The 20,998-nt window shown below is 45.2% G+C and overlaps 1 protein-coding gene across 19 annotated transcripts in view; it reads right to left on the reverse strand.

Moving 5' to 3' along the window:
• CACNA1B (calcium voltage-gated channel subunit alpha1 B) overlaps positions 1–20,998 on the reverse strand; it is a 309,668-nt gene that overhangs the window by 125,298 nt on the left and 163,372 nt on the right. For 9 of the 19 annotated variants that reach the window (XM_054083988.1, XM_054083991.1, XM_054083987.1 and 6 more), the window contains 6 exons: positions 20,554–20,610; positions 19,760–19,834; positions 17,720–17,809; positions 13,624–13,833; positions 3,954–4,066; positions 451–563 (listed from right to left, as the gene is read on the reverse strand). In XM_054083988.1, the coding sequence (XP_053939963.1) occupies positions 451–563; positions 3,954–4,066; positions 13,624–13,833; positions 17,720–17,809; positions 19,760–19,834; positions 20,554–20,610 (658 nt within the window). The remainder of the gene's footprint in view (positions 1–450; positions 564–3,953; positions 4,067–13,623; positions 13,834–17,719; positions 17,810–19,759; positions 19,835–20,553; positions 20,611–20,998) is intronic. The other 10 variants (XM_054084007.1, XM_054083999.1, XM_054084005.1 and 7 more) reach the window with 3 other exon arrangements.

The raw sequence follows: 20,998 nt of genomic DNA on the forward strand, positions 1-20,998 counted from the left end.
TGCAACTTGAGGTCATTTCCTCTCATCCTATCTCTTGTTACTTGGAAGAAGAGACCAGCACCCGCCCTACCACAGCCTCCTTTCAGGCAGTTGTAGAGGGTGATAAGTTCTCCCTTTAGATGTCGGACAAACCTGTACGTGAGGCTGGGGAAAGAGTTCTTAAAAGTACTCGTGGATGCAAATTCCAGCTCGTGAACTCCCTAAACTTCTGACTGCCAAAAACCCAGAAGGTAAATCCCACATCTGCAGTTTTTCTTCCACTCCTTCACTCACTATGGTCACTGCAGACATAGGGTGTTCAGACAGACAGACCTTTCTGCTAACATGGCTTCTCGGGAGCTGATTTTATTAACAGGTGTAGAAAGCACTATGACGTGCTGTGGGGCTGGTGGTACAGATTTCATGTGGTACTAAATGTCTAATGTGAGGAGAAAGGGAGCTGGGACTTACTTTGTTACTTTGAAAATCCTCAGCAGTCGAAGAGCTCTCAATACACTGATGCCAAACGAGGTTCCTGGTTTCACTGCGGCCCAAATAACTTCAAATATGCTTCCCACGATGACCTGCAAGAATATTCCATTTTACATAAGGCAACAAAATCTGCTTAGTTCCTGGTGGTGCTGCTAGAGAGGCTGAGGCCAGAAGAATCATAAGAGCCTGGGCTGTGATGGTTTTCTTATGAAGGCATCAGCAAAACTTTGCAAAATCAGTATTAAATCAGCACCAAGAAGCATGGTTCCAATTTTGTGCAGTTCAAACTTAAGAAAAGGTGATACCTAGAAGCAGGAGAGACGCATAGAGAATCACAGAGAGGAACCTGTTGCTTTCTTCTCTAGCAAGCTAACATCCTCAAAATAGCCTTTTTTTTGATGGATGCCATACTGCTTTTATTCAGTCTACACTGGCTCAACTACAAATGCCAACACTTCATTTCCCCACCCCAGGCAGCCAGTTGGTCCAGCCTGTAGAGATACAGGGGGATGCTGCTCCGTTCTCACCTTCCCATCAGAGGCAGCTAAAGTCTTCACCCAAAGCACTGGAGAACAGCAAAACATTAGCTCTGGGCAAGATCCACCAGAAACTCCTGGCAACACTTTAGGAGACTGATTAAGATAACAGCTATTAAGAGATCCTGCAAAGCCCTTCCTGCATGCACATCCCATCCTCTGCCAGGCCCTCAGCTAAAGTTCTTGAAAAAATCATCCCCAAACAGGTGGTTTTTTAAGTTCTAGTTTATCTTTTTGTTTGTTTTAAGGTTGGCAAAGAATTAATTTCAAGTGATAATGAAATCTTCTCTTTGATCCTTTATTAGAAAAATGAGAAAACAGTGATGGGTTAAGTGCAGCCACAAAGGGCAATTACATCAACAGAAGTTAATTCATGGCTAATAAGAGAAGACGGGCATTTCACTGCCAATTACTGCTATTACTTGCACTAACCTAGCATTTCAGAGCTTCCATGGACTGTGGTCTCCAAGAAAACCATCAATACGTTATCACTGGACCCCAGTGAGCAGCTGGTTTGTGTTGTGAAAGGGAGTGTTAATGAGAAGTCAGGGCCATCAGACCTGTCTCCGACTTCCTGAGCAGCGGTGAGAGACTCAGCAGCTTGGAAACCCCTTTCATAAGCAGAAATCTGGTTGTCTTTCGAAAAACACAGCATTGCTTGCAGCTGGCTCTGCAAGAAATGCTGTACACTGAACTTCAAGAAAACATAGTGGGAAAGGGAGAAGACAACAGTCACCACCCCAGTGGGTTTCATCACATAAAGAAGGAACCAAAATTCCTCTCCCACCATCTATCACTCTTGGGAATCCCAAATGAATCAGCAAAAACCTCTCCTTAGACCCTCTATATGTTTCACTGTTAATTAATTACCCTAGCAACTCAACACATTCTCCTGGGAGTTGTTTCACATGAGACCCCACTGGATTGTTTCTCCCAAGACTGATGTTGCTCTGATTTGTTGTTTCACTTTTTGCATTTGAGTGGTTTCGTCTTGATGGTTTGTCAGACTAAACTGACTACAGATCTGTAGGATATTCCAGCGAGGGTGAAGTAGCTGAATTAATTCCATGTGCTGGAAGGTGGGTGAGGAGGAAGAAACATAGCTAGAAGTAGGATCCCAGTGGAGTTTCTAAATAAGGAAGAACTAGAAACAGATCAACAGCTTTACCTCCCAGGAAACACTAAGCAAAGCTTATTGCCAATGCTGCACTTATCACAACACAACACAAAACAGAGAGACACAATAGATTTATCTCTTGCTTAATGCAAGCTCCTAAATCACCTATCCATGACTATCAGGAAAAAGCTTTTCATGTTGTACAAGGAGCATCCTGGATACAAGAATCCAGGGAACCTGGCAGCCAGCGTGGGGGCAAGCTAGCTGCAGTTTAGAGCCTACTGAATCCATTGGTGAAGGACATTGATCGCTAGACAATGCAAACAGGACAATGACACACTTAAAATCTAAGTAGGAAACATTGCTTGGCTGCCACAGGTTTTTGACCTAGCTTATAGAAGCTGGGGTTTACAGGTGAGCACTGAGTTTAATGAAAGATGGATGTCAGCCTCCTTGTATTCCGTGGGCACATTCTTCATTCCAGCCTTTGCGGGACACTTTGCCAGGGCAGTTAAACTTTTTCCATGAGCTGGCTGCCTTCAGTTGAGGGCAGCCTCTCTGCCCCCTGGACCAAGTGTCAGCTCTGAATGTGCAGACATCCAGTTTTCTTACATTATCTGTGTTATTTGCTCTGTGGTTTCCTCTCATGAGAGTCCGTGCATTATCCTTTGGGGCTACACAGCCAGAAAGAGCAGCACAATGCATTTCAATGCTCTGAGCCACCAACAGACACCCCAGAGGAGAGCCCCACGCTTTGTGCAGCCGGATGCAACACCTCAGTCTGTTGGACACAGGATTCTTGGGCTGACTGGGTTAATCTCAAAGTCTATATAGCTCTGAGCTTCCCTTGGGACACTGCCGAAAAGAAGCGGCGTCAAAAGCTTTCGCTGTACTCTTGGATTTATGAGTCGTCGCTTACCGAAGGTAAAAATACCTCCTCCTACCTTGTGGGAGCAGTGCTGAAACAACAATTATAGCCCCACGGGAGAGAAGGAACACCTCCAACATTTTGGCAGATGAAGACTAGAAACAGACTAAATCTAGGAGAGAAGGGCTGGATGACGGGTACGATGAATAGAATGTTTCCCCTTGCCCATGGCTGCATCATAAGCATCTTATCTGCTTTATAAAAAACCTTATAGACCCATTCGCCTTCTGGGATGCAGTGCTCAGCCCACACTAAAGATAAGAGAAGATGAGTTAACCTCTGTGAGGACAGATTACAGCCTAATGGCTTTTAATTAATATATGAACATGTGCGTGCAACATTCTTTTTGTTAGATGGAGCCAAAGCTGACCCCGCTACTCGCACTTCAAAGCTTTAGCTTTATCCTTAAAGGAAAAGCCTGTACTTGTGCAATGAAAGGATGCGAGTTATTGCCTGTCTGTCACCTAATCATGTGTTTAGACTTCCTCTGGGCACTCATGTCTGAAAAGTGCTGCCTATGTATCTTGAGGTAAAGGCCATTAAATGGATTATAGCGGAGATAAGCGATAAGATGTGTGGGATTTTAGTCTTTCAATCACCTCATTTAAATGGAAGAGAGAATTTCACAGTAATCAGAGCATTTACTGGTGCTGATGCTGCGAACACCCCGTAGCTCGTCGAGGAAATGAAATCCCCAGCTGTCACATTTCTTCAAGAAGGATGATAACTCAGGGAAGCTTAATGTGTTGCACTGCAGCTAATTTATACAAGGACTACTCCCTGCAGAAGACACAATTATAGCACCATTTTCCTTGGATTCCCATATTCACCCTGAAACGCCCAACCCCATCCAGTACCAAGAGAGCCACACACTTCATACATACAGCTCAAGCCTACTCACCCCAAAGTCAAAGCAGTTGAATGAAGAGTGGAAGTAATTCCTTGGCCCCAGTCCATACATCTTCAAAGACATCTCAGTAAGGAACAGGCCCAGAAACACAAACTCGGCGAAATCTGGAAACAGGAAAAGAGGTTAAATTATTCCACAAGTCCTACATAGTAGATCTCTTCATGTGAGGAACAACTGTAATTTTTCACAACACAGACTGCCTCCTGCCAGAAGAAAATCCCTTTGCAATGGCAAACAAGATCGCAAGGACAGCTTCACATTGTTATTTCTATACACACATGAGCTGTGTTCAGCCTTCAAGAACTGTGAAGGTAGTGCTTCATACAGGAATGTTAGTATGCATGTTAAATAATATTCTCAGAGCATTAAATAACACCGCCATTGTCTTTGTAAAGGAATTTAAACAGAAAGTTCTGGATGTGGTATTTCTAAAGGTCTAATTTAATTGCACAGATCATGCGTTGACAATGTATGTTTGGGACTTCTGCACCTACGTGAAATGGGCACTTTTGGAATTGGAATGTAAGCTTTTGTAACATCCTCTCATGACAAAAATACCTTCTTCCCCAACAGAACTGCTGCCTCCGAGAGCTCATATTCAGAGGTGTTGTGTCTCCTGTTAGCACAGAGCCATATTTATTTTTATTATGCCTGTATAACCATATAATTATGGAAGAGCAAGTTAAGTTTCCTTCTGCTTCACATAGCACAGGCAAATAGGCTGTGAAGCTTTTGATAGGAATATTTATCACCTATGATGAAACAAAGGGCAGAAATAACATAGCTGGAGACTTCAATTTCCAAATCCAGTTTTTAGGACTTGAAGCTACAGAAAACACTGCCGTTGGCATTTTAAGTCATGTAAGTTAGATCTGGAGTAACAGAAACAACAGAATATTCAAAACAAACACGAAAAGGGCAAAAACCCTTTACACTACGAAAACAAGCCAAATAGCATAAGGCAAACCTTTTCCTCTAGAGAAAAGATGAGGAAAAGAATCAAACTTCAAAGCGTGGAGATTAATCACATCACTTAGTGTGCTAGGAAAGGTTCTTGGACGCTGTAGTAGTGCAGACGCTACAGGAAAGTAGTCTTCTGTAGTTGCAGTTTTAAGATTTCAGGAAGGATAAAGACAAAACGGTGCCAAACTTTTCTCAAAGCCTCGCACTGACAGACATGGGGCAACAGATATAAGTTAGAACAAGGAAAATTTCAGCTAGATAACCCAGAATCCCAGACACTTTATATAGCTCATAAAATCGTTAAGGTTGGAAAAGTCCTCTAAGCTCATCCAGTCCAATTGTCAGCCCAACCTCACCGTGCCTGCTAAACTGTGTCCCGAAGTGCCACATCTACAAGCTCTTTGAACCCATCCAGGGATGGAGACTTCACCACCGCCCTGGGCAGCCTCTACTAGGGCTCCACCACTCTTTCAGTAAAGTAATGTTTCCTAATACCCAATCTAAACCTCCCCTGGTGCAACTTGAGGCCATTTCCTCTCTTCCTGTCACTTGTTACTTAAGAGAAGAAACCAAGACCCACCTCACTACAACCTTCTTTCAGGCAGCTGTAGAGGGCAATGAGATCTCCCCTGAGCCTCCTCTTCTCCAGGTTAAAGAGTCTCAGGTCCCTCAGCCTCTCCCCCAAAGCCCCTGTTCTCTGCATGTGCTCCAGCCCCTCAATGTCTTTCTTGCACTGAGGGACCCAAAGCTGAACCCAGGATTCAAGATATTAGCGCATAACAAAGGGCGCAACCACTTCCCCGCTCCTGCTGGCCACACCATTTCTTGTATTGACCTCCTGCAATACGTGGCTTCAGCCAACAAGTGTGGGGAACGCGAGAGGAGGGAACAAGAGCCCTTTCCAACTCCATTCGCTGCCTTGCATGTTCCTGTTGAGTGAGCGCGTCTGGCCCAGGTCCACCTCACACTGCTGCTTGTCTTTTGAAACTGCTTGAAAAATAGAGCTTCAATTATCGTAAAAATTAAAAGGGGGTTTAATTTTTAAATGAAAGAGCGTCATAAAATATCACAGGCATAATGTTAACTGAAATCCAAGCAGCATTAACTAGATGAGAAAGGTTTTATTAACACTTCAATGAGGAGCCTACAAGGACACTTCTGCCAACACTTGCAAGTAGGGGAGGAAATACCAGGAGGGTATTAGTTATAACACGCAACCTACTCTCCTTAAAAACAGGAGCAATATCATTAAAGGAGACTACCAAGGGCAAAGCATTCACATTTGAGGAATAAGGTGATCAAGTATGAAGTCTGCAGACTTCTCAGCCTTTTTCCTACCAAGAGGTGGACTCCTTTTGGTAAATCTCACCTATGAGGATGGGCTGAAAGGGCTGGGGTTGTTCAGCCTGGAGAAGAGAACACTCCAGGGAGACGCTAGAGTAACTTCCAGTAGCGAAAGGGGCTACAGAAAAGCTGCGGGCAGACATTTTAGCAAGGCCTGTCATGACAGGACAAGGTGTAATGGTTTTAAACTCAGGGAGAAGAGATTTAGACTGGATACAAGGAAGAAATTTTTTACAATGAAGGTGGTGAGGCACTGGCCCAGGTGGTCCAGGGAGGTTGTGGATGCCCCATCCCCAGAAACATTCAAGATCAGATTGGATGGAGATCTGAGCAATCTGATCTGGTTAAAGACATTGCTGCTTCTGAAGCAGGGTTGGACTGGATGACCCGTAAAGGTCCCTTCCAACCCAAAACACTCTATGATTCTGTAATCTCAAGGGAAGGCCTATGGTCACATGGAGGAGCAGTGGATCTCTATCTCCCCTTGCACCTGGAATTTGCTAGGAGAAGCATGTTCATGCCCACACCGCGCTAGAACATTTCTCTTCTTTCTGACATCAGACACAACAGCTCAGTGAGCAACAGCTCAGTTGTTTCCAGCACAAGGGATTCCAGAGTAGAGGGTTATCCACAGTTACCCTGGCAATCCACCTGACTACACCTGAGGGCAAAGGATGCAAGAAAGAGATCAGCTAAACTAACGTCAAGCATCCCTCACTGCGAAGTTATCACTCCCATCTTTGGTTTCACACTCGGAGCTCAGCAAGCCCAACAGTGCTTTTTGGAATGACTTCAGTGTAAATTATCCCTACCACAAGGATCAATATCTAATCAATGGTTTGGGCTCGCTTACATGGCAGACCAAGCTCAAAATCATAGGGAGGTGTTGTAGTCGAGACCTACAGAAAGCATTGCACGACATCTACCTGCTTCGCATCTCACTCTGGGGTTAACTGCAATTTTCACCAGCTCTTTACCCTCTGCCAAAACAAATACCACCATTTCAAAAGAAGAAAAAGGAGGAAAGAAGCAAGGATTAACGTTCAGTCACCCATTCAGCAGAAGGAGAAACAAAACCCAGGTATCAAAGAGTGCAATGTTCCATCATTGGACTGAAATATCCCGCAAACACACACGCAAAACCAGAATATCACAGAAGGAGCAAAAGTAGTCGAATGCTTTCTTTAAGTAAAACAGAATGAAGAAATATTTCATTTAAAAAAACCCCTACAGGAAACATTAGAAACTCAGAACATCCAAGAAACTTCATTCTGCAGATCTTGAAAGAAGAGCCCAGCTTGTCCTTTCACAGCTGATGACTTCCATCTACAGCAGTTCAAAACAGGCGGTGGTATCTGCACTTCAGGAGATACCAGATGCTACAAAACATGGAACTGTGAGGACAAATAATGGACTTAAGGAAAATATGGACATAGTGGACTCCTTGGACAAATGGAATTGACTCAGAATGTATTAGCTTCTCCAGCAGACGGATCAGAAACGTGATTTCTTCTGACACGGCCCTGCCCATATAATTGAAAAATGCAATTTCGGTGTTTGGACCTCCTGGTATTCAGACCCCACGTGTAATTGAATCTGCCCTAAGCAGAAGCATTTTGTAATGTGATTTAAGGAAAAGAAGTTTGATACAAATACTCTTACTTAATTTCAAATTTGTGCTGTTGGCAAAGGCCGTGCTAGCATCTTTTTGCCCTATACATTTGAATTTGATAGCTACCGGCTCTTTTTTTGTCAATTACCCCTGGATTAATTCCATTTCTGTCCCATCTCCAAGGCCAGTGTCATTAGGAGAAGGTGCTGAGCCTCCCACTGTGGTTTCCTCTGATCATCCTCCTCGTACATTAAACCAACCAGGAGGAGAACCTCAGTGAAGCACAACTTCCTTCTCTTTGACAATGCAGATGTGAAATGTTCAGCAGACATAAATAAATATGCTCATATCAGAAAGCCTCTTTCCCCACACTTGCAAACACTGCATGTTTATATCCGGAGGGAGCTGGCTATCTACTTCAAAAGCAAATACAACATCATCAAAAAAAGGCCTAATTGCACCAAACACATGGTTCAGCATCGCGCGGCGTGCAGGGAAGACATTCTCAGGCCATAATGGCTAAAATACTGTTTTCAAAATTGCATTTATCAAAAAGGAGACATTTTGGATCTTGTTTTTAAACAGTTATAAATTTAGGGGCAAGTTAGCTAGCTGAGAAACATGGAGAGCTGCTTGATGAAGGGCAGACACAGGGAAAGGGAAGCCTAATGAGAGAGCTCCCAAGAGAAACCTAACTGATCCAGTCCTAAAACCTTCTTCACCATGGTCCCTAAAGCCTGCCCCAGGGACCAGAGAGCGCTGGTTCCAGTCTTCTCCCACAGCTTTAGCCAAAGGAAGAGGAGATCACAACCACCACCATCACCACCTCTGCACGGGGGCGTGGGAATGCATCCACCTGTCTCCACATTGGGCTTGCAGGTTCTGCTCAAGCTATAGCATGTATTTTTAAAAGACACAGTTCTGACTGAAAACCCCTTAATTCTGCACCTCCTGGGTGCCCCCATTATAGACTTTGTTGGTTTGTTGCCCTCACAAATGAAGCATCTTTGCCTCTACTCAATCTCAGCGATGCTTTTCCAGGCTGGATTCTGCGAGAAGTCTCTTTTTTTTCCAGGAATGGTGGAAATTACCACAAAGAGATGACAATCATGAGTGGCTGCATGAAATATATATACGCCTATAGGGAATTGTGACTTATTTAATCGAAGGTCCATGCTTTGATGAGTGAACATGCCAGGTGTCCATGTGCAGTATGAGGAAACACCTGTTGCAATGCGGCACTGGAGTCCTTTCCATGCAGAGAAGGAAAATCACTGATCTAATTTGGGGATAATTACAGGGGCTTAAAGCATGTTCTGGTCTTCACCACAACCCAAGAATTCAAAGACTTTCTCATCAGCTCTTTCAATAAGAGTAGAGAAATCCCAAGCCCCTTTCTAAAGCTCCTACAGCTCCTTTTTCAAAGCAGTTGCAACAATACGGAACATCAAGTGGAGAAAGCTAATCAGAACAATTCAACAGCAGAAAAGTTGAAAGACAAGACCAAGGGAAAAATAAATCAATGCAGACCCGTAGGCTTTTACCAACCATTCTTGAAATAAAATTAATTTGTAATGTAATTAAACTTTTCCCTGGAGGGACAGGTATAATTGAATTAGAGGTGCCTGGGTAGAGTTTCAGGGGTTAGCGGGTCCTCCCAGACATTACCACACTCCTCTCCTGCTGCTACAGTTCACAAAACTCCTTATCAGTTCATTTCTATGCACCTTCCATGAAGCAAGATAATTAGAACTGGCTACTTTTCTCCTGCTCTACATCAGACTAGCCAAGTCCTGCTCCTCAGCAGTGAAGTTCACTCACCATGGATTAACTTTAAAGTAGGTTTTAAACTCTGTCACTTTCGCAGTTAAAGGATTTTGCTAAGTATTTCCAGGAGCTGTTTAAAATCCTCTGGTTTTGCGATAACTTATTCCGCTTATATCTAATGGATTTGTGCACGAATCTTGGACAGAACAGGGCTTTCAGGAGCACTCCTCAAGGGCTGAACCACATCTGGGCTCCTTCACAAACGAGTTTGCTGCAGGGTTAATCAGGCTGGCTGGGCTTTGGCGCATGCAGGAACAAGAGGGGACAAGTCCAGTGCTACCATGATCGCAATAACAAAACAACCGGTTAATCCATGCAAAGTCCCACATAATTTAAGGTGCAAAATATTCCCTGTATTTAACATTAAACTTCAGATCAGTAGAAAAGATTGTATTATAAAAATTGAGCAACCTGATCCAGAGGGAGGCGTCTCTGCCCACGACAGGGAGGTGGGACTGGTTGGACTTCAAGGTCCTTTCCAACCCAAACCATTCTGTAACTCTATACCATCCCCCAGGAAAGCAGGCAGAAACCTTTAGTTCACTACTAATGCAAAGACAGGCAAGGATACAATAATGTAACTCATCGTCCTGAAAAGCTGGAAGGGTCTGAAGGTACAGGACTCTTGCAATTCAATCAGAGACTTTCCTTCTCTGCATGGACTCTAGTGTCACGTTATAACAGGCATTTTCTCATACTGGACATGGACACCTGGCATGTTCTACTCACCAAAGCATGGACCTTCGATTAAATAAGCCACAGTTCCCTACAAAAGTATATATTGCATCAATTGAGGCTCGATTTGTAAGCCTTTTCAGTAGTCAATTCTCAGAAGCTCTTTGTTCTTAAGAGTTTCATTACACTATGCCGTTAGGACAGACCACAGCCAATCCTCCTTGGAATAAGCTGATGGCACCTCTTGGAGAAAACTGCCTTTGGGGTAAAAACCCAAACTAAACTAAACCCAAATCCACAAACACCCCAACTCATTCACAGCATCTCAGAATTTCCATGATGACCACTGACAACCATTCATTCTGCATCTCTGACTTTTGTTCTCTGTATCACCATGGTCAATCTTGCACCGCTCCATTTAAAGATCCTTGTACCTATAAAAGAACATCTACAAAACCTGTAATTCCTCAGCTGTTCTGGTTTTGCCTGTGACCCACCTCTGTGTAGCCCCTCACCAGTTACAGTGTTGTTTCTAGCAGTGTTTATCTGTAGCCACTGGTTATTTCTTTTAGTGAATTTAAGGGATTGATTCATGAAGCATGTGCCTGGATGTTTCCTTATTGACAAAGGACATACACAAGTTTACAGTAAATAGCAATGCAATGATGCAAAGATACGTAAAGGACAGACGAGACACAGGAGAGCATCCATGGCTGGGAGGATGCTGAGGATTTAACTCCCAAGAACACGTGGTTCTTTGGAGTTTTTCTGACTTTTCCATTAGAAAAATCACTCAATGAGATCACTCTTTCTTAGCCTGGTAGTACACCAGCACCAAGAAATTAAAACGTACTAACCAGGTTTTATGGAAACCAATTCACAATATTACTTTCCCTATGTTTTTTTCTCTTCAGCTCAGGTAGATTGGAGGTCTAATTTATTGCCTCTGTCCCAGAAATGTTTTGCACACAAAGGTGTACCTTCAATTCTAATCAACAGAAACATCCCTTCCAGCTCTGATAGGAACATTAAGTAGAAGTTACTGCCTCACGGCTTTCTTAATTTTCTCTTAGAAAAGTTACTGCATAAGGTGTTCCTGAAACCGAGTTTTGAAATCCAAAGCCTTCTTTTTTGATGTGAAAAGGCTTAAAGTCAGTGGGGCGGGAGGAGGGGAGAGTGTCTAGACTATTAGTCCTAAATCAAGAGGAAATCTTAAGCCTTAAACTTGTAATAACTCTGCCAATCTAGCTTATTATTTCCTTTGTTAAACTCAGGAAATGAATAAGCAAGACTGACTTGCCCGTCTCTCTTTTCACTCTAAATCTTGGTGGAAAAAGGGAAAAAAAAATAGAGTTGAAAGAAGTTTCTGTCCTTCTTATGCATCTCTCATTATAGCTTCAGCTACCTGGTAGTATTAAATATTTCAGCAAACATTAACAGGGAGGTATTTGAAGTCAGAGGAGCTGGTATAATTGACCTTTTAGGTCTATAAAACCTACTTCAAAAGTTTGCTTCCTTATAATAAGGGAAGATCTGAGAATCTGGGGCTAGAAATATTTAAACAGCTAATTTATATAGAAATAAAGGCAAATTAGGTAGATAAGTATCGTTAATGATGCAAGTTATGAAGTTAGACTGAAATATTTTTGTGTGTTTTCCTGGTCTTATGCCTTCTTGCTTCAGAAGTTTTACTTAAACTCCGAATCAGCTATATCTGAATATCTAGTACGGAACAAAATTATTTGTTTCTGGCTGTTCTACAGCTTCAGAAGTGGCTAATGCAACAGCTCTGTCTTCCAAAAATAACTGTCCCTTCCCTTCATAAGGAAAAACTTTTGGTGTCACCATATTCTTACCAATTTCCACAAGGTTTCCAGCTCATATTCTACAACCTTCATGAAAATAAATGAACAAAGCTCTGTCCCTCACATTACACACTTGATTAAAAGAAGCTTTGTGAGCAAGACAGTGTGGTGTGGAAAGGCTCTGACTGCAGAAAGGACATGGAGGATGGGGAGGTGATTAGTGGCAGCCAGCACGGCTTCACCAGGGGCAAGTCCTCTATGACCAACCTGGTGGCTTTCTGTGATGGCGTAACCACAGCAGTGGACACAGGAAAACCTGATCTGAGCTATCTGGACTTCTGTAAAGGCTTTGACATGGTCCCCCATAACATCATTCTCTTTAAATTGAAGAGATATGGATTTGATGGGTGGACTGTTCAGTGGATAAGATACTGGTTCGATGGTCATATTCAGAGAGTAGTGGTCAACGACTCAAAGTCTAGATGGAGATAGGTGACAAGCGGTATTCCTCAGAGGTCTGTACTGGGACCAGTGCTGTTTAATATCTTCACTAATGATACAGACAGTGAGATTGAGTGGTATAATTCAGAGGGACGTGGACAGGCTGGAGAAGGGCTGAGGACCTCATGAGGTTCAACAAGGCCAAGTGCAATGTCCTACATTTGGGTCGGGGCAATCCCTGGTTTCAGTACAGGCTGAGGGATGTTGTGATCCTATTTTCACAGAAGGGCATCACAACACCTATCCCATCTAATAAACGTATATCATTAAGAAGGAAGGCACAGTTATTAAAAAAAGACCTTCTGTAAGTTGCAAGTTGCAACCTTTCGAAGAATATGACAACAGTTACTGCAACAGTAGTGCATTTACGTAGAGTTCTATAAGCCCAGAGAGGCATTTTTCTCTCTCGAGTAGCACTGGCTGTTTTATATTCTGCTATCCCAGGGACATCAGAGGTGGCAGAAGTTTAAATCCACAACAGAAATCAACCGTGGATGTAGATTGGTTGCAAAGTTGCAGAGAAACCTGCCTTTACCCAAATACAGAGCCATTCCCCCTCCTTATATAAAGCCTGCTACAGCACAATCCTCCTCCGGTGTTACCAGGTTTACATGTGGCTGAAGCCGAAGTTCCAGGTAAAGTTTAGGATCACATTCCCATCTCTAACCATAAGTCAAAGTCAGGAAAACAGCAAAAAACCAAGTGTTCCTGGGAGTTAAATCCTCAGCATCCTCACCATGTCCTAGTGGATTTTTTCTGAATTATATGACTCAACTAGTCTTGAGTTACAAGAACCACTCATTAACGTATTTCTGACCCCTCTCAGGGAGGCATAGGAAGCCGATAAAACAGACTTCATGGGATGTGACAGCACTAACCAGAGGGATCAAATGGAAGACCTCCTTAGTAGAAAGTTAGAGTCACTGGTACTCACACAGCGTAGTGGTGAGCTTCTGTGGCTGGTCGTAGTGCACCATTGCAACACAGAGCGTGTTGAGGGCAACCACGCAGAGGACAATCCAGTAGAAGCTCTGAGCTTTCACCATGCGCCGGATGAAGAACCGGAACATCTTCTCTTTCCTCCGAAAGTAGGATGAGCTCTCATTCTTTCCACTCTTCAAACTGGCACGGGCAAAAGGAGACCCTGGGACAGAAAGAAGAGTCACCACACCACATCGGCAGACAAAAGGCCGGAGGACGTTCCCGGGTACACAGACCCTCTTCCAAGCACCAGAAACATGGCTGAGCAAAAAGCTGGGCACGTTGATTATATGGGCTGAGCAAGCGCATATTGCTTGCAATGACATCGTGAAGGATGACAGCTGTGGTTTTAAAACTTCATGAATGAATGCCCAGCTCCACCATCTAAAGAAACTGGTCTTCCAGCCCCTTGAAACCATCTTGATTGTCCCAGTTTAACTCACAAACTTTGGGTTCCCAGTTGACTGGAGGAACAGAAAGTACCAGGCACAGCAATATTTCTGCCTATGGTGTGGAGCACATCCGCTTGGAGTTAGGAGCTGGAACAGGAAAGCTGGTCACTATTTCCTCTGGTCCAAAGACCAGGCAATGATCCAGGCCTTACTACTGGATTAAGTCTCCTTGTTTGTAATTTCTGACTATGTATTTCTACAGCAGAGGGCTCAGTCAGCCTCCATGCATCATATTTTGGGCACAGCTACTCATTTGTATCGCTTCTGCCTATATCAGCTACATTTCGAGTCTGGCCTGAAAGCCTGGAAAAGAGTCAAATGTTTTAACAATAGGAAGCTGACGGAAGAAATTATTTCTAATGTAAGCTCTCCCTCTGCGGTAGCAGGCACTATTGAAAAGAATGATGAAAAGGCAATCTCCGGCCAGTGCTGAGGCAGGAGAAATCAGCGCACGTTAGTAAAAACCACATGCACCCCTTAGAGTTCCTCTGCAACAGCCACTGTTGCAAGCAGGGCAAATCGTGACTGTCACAGACTGTCCACTACCTGTTTCCCGCTGTGCTGGCACGCGTCAAGCTGCTAGTGAACCTCATTTCAAGATGGTTTGTGGCAAGGTAGTATGCTCTTGCCCTTCCCCATCATGGGATGGAGCCTCTCAGTGGGTAGGTCTGACCATGACACACACCATGGTGCCTTGGACCAAGAACCATAAGAGCAGGTGACTTGCACGGGCTGTCATTGGAGATGGCTGAATTACACAAAGCGTTCTGGCTGTGGCAGCCAAATTTTTGAGTGTGCTCCCTTACATTTCAACACTTGGAAGGTATGGGAATCTCAGCTTGTTTCATCCTGCAATAACATCAAACACAGCACCCATAGAAAAGATGAAAACATCCAGATGTGTCAGCAATGGGTTCTCCAAGCCTCACAGCAACACTGTGCTGTGCCATCTCTTCAATAGAAAGCTCCATTTCACGTTTCTGGCCATCCACCAACACGCCAAATGCAGAGATGGCCCTGGCTGGGCTTTAAACAAAGTCCTTGCGGAAAAGCTCAGTGTGCTGGCGTTCCGTTAGTTTAATTCTCCCTTTGTTAGTTTAAAAAGAGATAAATCATCTGGTTTTTCTATTGCTTTAAGACAGTAAAATGAACTACAGGTTAAAATATAGGCAGCAACGTATCACAAAGTTTAGCAGATGAAGTCCTCTCAGATATTGATAGAATCATGAAACGGTCTGGGTTCAGAGGGACATCAAAGCCAATCCAGTTCCAACTCCTCTGCTATGCACAGGGACACCTCCCACTGCATCAGGGTGCTCAAAGCCCCATCCAACCTGGCCTTGAACACCTCTAGGATGGGGTATCTGTACTATTGGTTTTGAAAGGGAATAATCTGCTGCCCTTTTATCCCTTCTCAACTGGCTCTAGCGATCTTCCAAAAAAAAGTGATCAAGACAGTGTCCTGTGCCTGCGTGGAGGGTGGGGTGCCAGAAGGAGCCAGCATCTACTGCCGCACTCTTAGTGCAGAAAGAAAGGCTGAGAGTTAGGAGGAAACAAAAGAAGAAATGCTCAGAACAACTCCAGAGAATGCACTGGGAAGTGTTTTTCACTACAGAGCTTTATAACGCAATTATGAGGCTCACTGAGGTACTTGTGTTTGCCTTAAAGTGCAACGTATTCAGCCAATGGCCGGCAAGAGACCTGTCAAAGTCTCTGTCACTCTGGTCTGCATCTTCATGCTGCACTCAGTAATTTTACTGTTAGTTCTTCCACAGTCCTTATGCTCCCATCAACAAGACGTGTTAGGAAACCATCCAAAAACCCCTTTTCTCAAAAACATATTCTTTATGCATAATTGCCCATATGATACGATTGTTTATGTTAGGCAGAGTTTCAGTCTTTTCAGGAGCCTGCAGAAGTATCTGCTTTACCCACTTCTTCTTTTCTGCCTTGTACCATGAGTCAAAGTCAAAAACACTCTTCCCAAGTGGGTGAACCACTCGCAGAAGGTGGAAAGCACTGCTGTTATTTTCCCTGCCATATGCTCCTGAGATGGTTCCCAGCTCTGCATCAGATTATCCACCAGCCCAGATGCTCCGTCATCCGTTGCCACCTGAAAACGCTGAATTCAAAGATCTTTTTGTGTGGCATGGGTGCCCCGAGCCTGGACAGTCTTGGATGTGATTGCAAAGATCTCATAATTATTGCAACTATGAACAAATGTTAAAAAAAAAAAAAAATGACCATTCCTTGTCATCCATGCAGGGATTTAAGTAAACAAACCAAAAATGCACACAGTCACTGCATTTTTGCCCTCTTTCAGTGACAACCCTCTCATGGAAGTGTCAGGAGTTCAGCCACAAAACCTCCAGCACGCTCAAGCTGGGGCACTGGGGCAGTTCACCAGTGGGTAACATGCTGAACAACATTCATTTCCTGCAACCAGGTCTTCATTTAAAGGGGGAGGAAAAAAATGCCGGTAGCAGCTGTAATCTCTTAAAATGTTAATGCCAAATTTCCAAAGAGCATTTGAGGCACTCATGCTCGCAAGCATCTACGGACATGTACTCTCAAATGTACTGTTTGTGCTGCTACTCTTATGCATCCAGGATTTGCTGGTAACTGGGGTGCCAAGACATTTCTTTGGAAGATAATGAGAACATCTGCTGCTTCAGCAGCAAAACAAAATAGAGACTCAAACAACGGGGATAGGAATAAGCAAAATTGCCAACTCCAAAGCAGGCAGGAAGATATTTTACCAGCCATCAAGTAAAAGCCCATGACTGAAAGGTCTCTCTGCTGATGTCCAGACATCTCTTGGACAGGGTGCTGTGTGCTCAGCATCTGCCCTCCCTTGTAAAGCCCAGACCTGCCTCCACTTGGCAACGTCTCAGGAGGGAATTAGCTCTCTGATAACTGCAGAACAAGCAGTACCTGTAGAGCCTGACAGTGCCTTACTCTCCAGAGCTGAAGGTACCAAGTTCACACCATTAACGTTAAACTACGAACGAGGCCACGTTCTGCATTGGAGGCACGTGGGTACCTGCGTGCACACAACAAGTGTGTATCTCCGTATCTGCCTTTAAAACTGTGGAGAATTGCTTTAAGACCCTCTTCTAAGGCAAGATTGTGAGAATTAGGGCCACTGTGCAGCATTTCCCAGTACCAGTTCACACAGCAAAGGTTGCAAAACCGTATACCGTGCATTAGTGACAGATGCGACCAAGTGTCCACTTTCTCTCCTCCCCACAACAGACGAGGCTTAGCAGTAATGTTTGATGTATTTGGGCTTCATTAGCATAAATGAGCGTGTTCCAAGCAGAATCGCAGTATGGCCAATCCAGCAGAGATTCTCCAAGCGTTTTGGCAGGGCTCTTTTAAAGGGTGCAGCATGCAATAGCTGAGCAGGGCGGCGTGGGGAGAGGGTGAAGCCACAAAGCCATTTGCTTTGCTGAGTTGAGTGCTGCTGCAGGAACAGTGACAATTCTCCTTCTTGAAACTGCAGCTTCTGAGGCAAAGGAGCCGCTCACAGGAAACATGACACGAACACGTTTAGGTGGAGGTCTAAACCTTGGGGAATGCGAAGCAAGTACTCACCAACAGAGCAAATGTCTGTGAAATGGTCCTCACCTTCTTCAGCATGAATCAGGTCATTTTTGCTCTTCTTTATTGCGGCTCTTTTCAACACTGTGTGCAAATTAAAGAGAAAGCGCCCCATGAGCATTCAGAGTGGATTCTCTCTCCCCCTCCCTTCACTCTCCTGGGCCAGCATTTAGTTCCCAATGCCAGCTTAAAGCTCTCGCGCAAGGGTAAAGTGGAGCGAATCAGTCAACCTACAACCTTGCAGGGCCACTGCGTGCTTCGATGCCAGGGTCATTTGTTTATTTGACCTTCTGGATCTTGAAGGTTTGCCAGGCACAGGTCTGCACGCTTACACTGCGCCCCAGCAGACGCAGGAGGGTGGAGGAGTCACTGCAGCCGCTGGACCTTCGAGCACAGCAGAAAGGCTGGGCAGGGTCACTGAATCATTCCAAGCCCCAGTGGGTTATGAGATGAGTGCTTCTATCCATTAAAAACATTAATGCTGTTTACAGTGCACCATTAAGAAGTTAGCATTGACGGTGCTCGGATACGGTTTACCACAGAGCAATGCCTTAAGCAGCAGAAATGCTATGTTGAAAGCAACCTCCACAAATCAGTGAATATACTCTTATTAGCATCCATTGTATGATTCCTTCCCTCTGGGGATGTCATAATGCTTCGAAAACACGCTTTGTCCAGTCGCATCTTTCGTGGTGTCGCTACACCAGTTCACTTGACAGGGAAAAAGAACGGCACCCTAACGCTCGGAGAGGTCTGCACTGTTCACCCAGTGCACCAGGGGTAACGCAGGAACAGTGTGGACACTGGTCCCATGACCACCTACCTGCAAACCTTGAGAACTAGCAGAAAAAAAATACGTTGATACAGTTTTCCAACAGCTTCAAGACATACAGTAACTAAGCACCATTTGCTATCAGCAGTAAGACACCCCACGGTGTGGTGATACATACTGTTCAGTAGGCACACACAGCAAACCCACTCACTCTGCAGCGACTACCCCTGGGGGTAGGTTCATACAAGAGGATCCCCTCACCCTGCACAAATTTCCCTGCCTTGACAGAGAATTGGATGTTGCTTCTTATTCTGCAGCTAAGGCAAGCATTAGGGCTTTTGTCACTTCAAGGAAACACCCAGAGCATCACCCAGGTTCGGAGAGGCTCAAAGAGGAGAGGATGCTCTGAACCTGTGAGCTGGATCTAATTTGTTGCTAATAGCCACTTCTCCTCTTTTCTTCCCCACCCAGCAGTAGGCTGAATCTTCAGTCCCAGCAATATCAGCTTTGGAGTCCTCCAGGCTGCCTTCGTCCCAGTAAACTCCCTCGTGTCCAGGCCCATCCCCAGTACTGGAACATAACCAGGCCTGGGATTAAAGTTTTACAACATTCTTTGGTGTGAATTGAGCACGTTCTTCTTTATCTTCTTCCTGCATGTGTTTAGCAATTAGGTTGTGCCATCTCTATTGGCACCTTGGATGCAACGTTGTCCTGTTTGGGAGACTAAGGCAGTTTGCTAGCATCGATGTGGGCCGCTCCATACCAGCTGCTTTCAAAGCTGGGAAGATTGCTGGGCTCCTTTAGCTTACAGGGAACCTTTGTATACCTGGATCTTTACTCCGTGGCTTGTACCCACCTCTAGTTTGCTTACACCACTCAGCCTTTCAGACTACTCTTCCAGCCACTCATTTCAGCTTGAGACTAACAGCCCTGGCTGCACCCACGTGCTGGACAAACTTCCCCAACACAAACACATCCACACACCCACAAAGCACGCACGAAGATTTGCCAAGCACACCTCAGCCCTGACCTTCTGCAGCCCCAGCTCTTCCATCCCCAAGTCCTCCCCGCGCACAGGTCACCAGGCTGGCTAAGGTGAACTAGCAGCCGGACACCTGAGGCTCCGAGGAGCCATGTAGCGAGGAGCTAAGGTGCGAAACTACTCGGGAAACGTCACTGGTGACCTGGGCACGTGGGGCTGCGGGAGAGAAGCACTGCCCCGCTGTGCCACCTAAGCCCCTGGTGATTTGCAATCCACTCACTGTTGTAGCTGCTGCCGCTGCTAGTCTCTGCCGGTGCCGTGCCTTGTTGAATCGGCCCTTCCGAGGCGGCCCTCCCTGACAGTGAATGGGAGGAGAAAAAAAAAGAAGAGGGAAAGGGAGGGGAGGGGAAAGGAGGAGAGATGGGAGGACGAAAGATGGTCAGAAAAGGGAGAGGGAAGAATCTTTAACTGAACTTTGACTGGCTGTCGCATCCTAAGAGCTCATCAGTCTGGAGGCACAGGGAGAGCAGTCCCCGTAGCCTCGCTGCGCCTCTGTCCGAAGCTCCGTACCTCCAGCCATCCTGCAACGCTAGGGTCACACGTCGGAAGATAGGATCACCACACCCTGTTATGTCTTACTGCTTACAAGTAACAGGGGTCTTAGTCTCTGTCAAATCCATTTGGAAACCTCGGTTCAGAGCCCTGCCTTCGCTCGGTCTATGCGTTTCTCTCCTGGCATCTGCTCTGCAGCCTATCCCCAACACAGCCACCCTTGCTCAGCAGAGGCTGATGGGTATCCTTGTCACTCTGCGGTCCCACAGGCAGCACAGGGACTGACCTACCCCAAGGGCAGATCCCCATCCCAGAGTGGTGTGTCACACAACTGCTCATCAGCCACCTGCAACCTCAAAAGAAGCTGATATGGGAAAAGGGATTCTTTAGCCCGATTTACGCCAAATGCATGCAAGAGCGTGTTCCTCACAGCCTCCTGGTTACAATGGAAAGCCATGGCAGTGTACAGCAGGTGAACCTCTCGCATACCACAGGAAGAAAACTGCACAGCAAACAACCTACCGTCTAGAGGAGATTTCTCTTCTGCATTCTTGTCTTCCTCTGCCAGCATAACCTCCTCTGTAAAAGGAGAAACAGCCAGGTTCAATCTCATATTTACCACATTCCCACTCCAGATCAGCTGAGCTGGACACAGCAGGTATCTGTTACAGCTGCTACCAACCTTGACCCACTGGATCACCCAGTTACACCAAGCCTGTGGAAGAAGGGGTGGCTCAGAGAGCCGTGTGTTTTTGATCTGCGTCCTTCTTGCACAGGGACAGGAGGCCAGAGAAATCACTGGAAGACTGTAGCTCTTCCTCCATGATTTCCCTCCTCACAACGAACCACTCACTCCAGTTTCTTTACCCACCATCCACAAGGGACTTCTGGAGCCCAAGAACCTTCCTTCAGATGCAAGCAAGACCACGGATCTCCACATGTCACAGGATGGTTCCTCATTCCCAGT

This window comes from Cuculus canorus, chromosome 19 (genome assembly GCF_017976375.1).
Source record: "Cuculus canorus isolate bCucCan1 chromosome 19, bCucCan1.pri, whole genome shotgun sequence".
Lineage (NCBI taxonomy): Eukaryota > Metazoa > Chordata > Aves > Cuculiformes > Cuculidae > Cuculus > Cuculus canorus.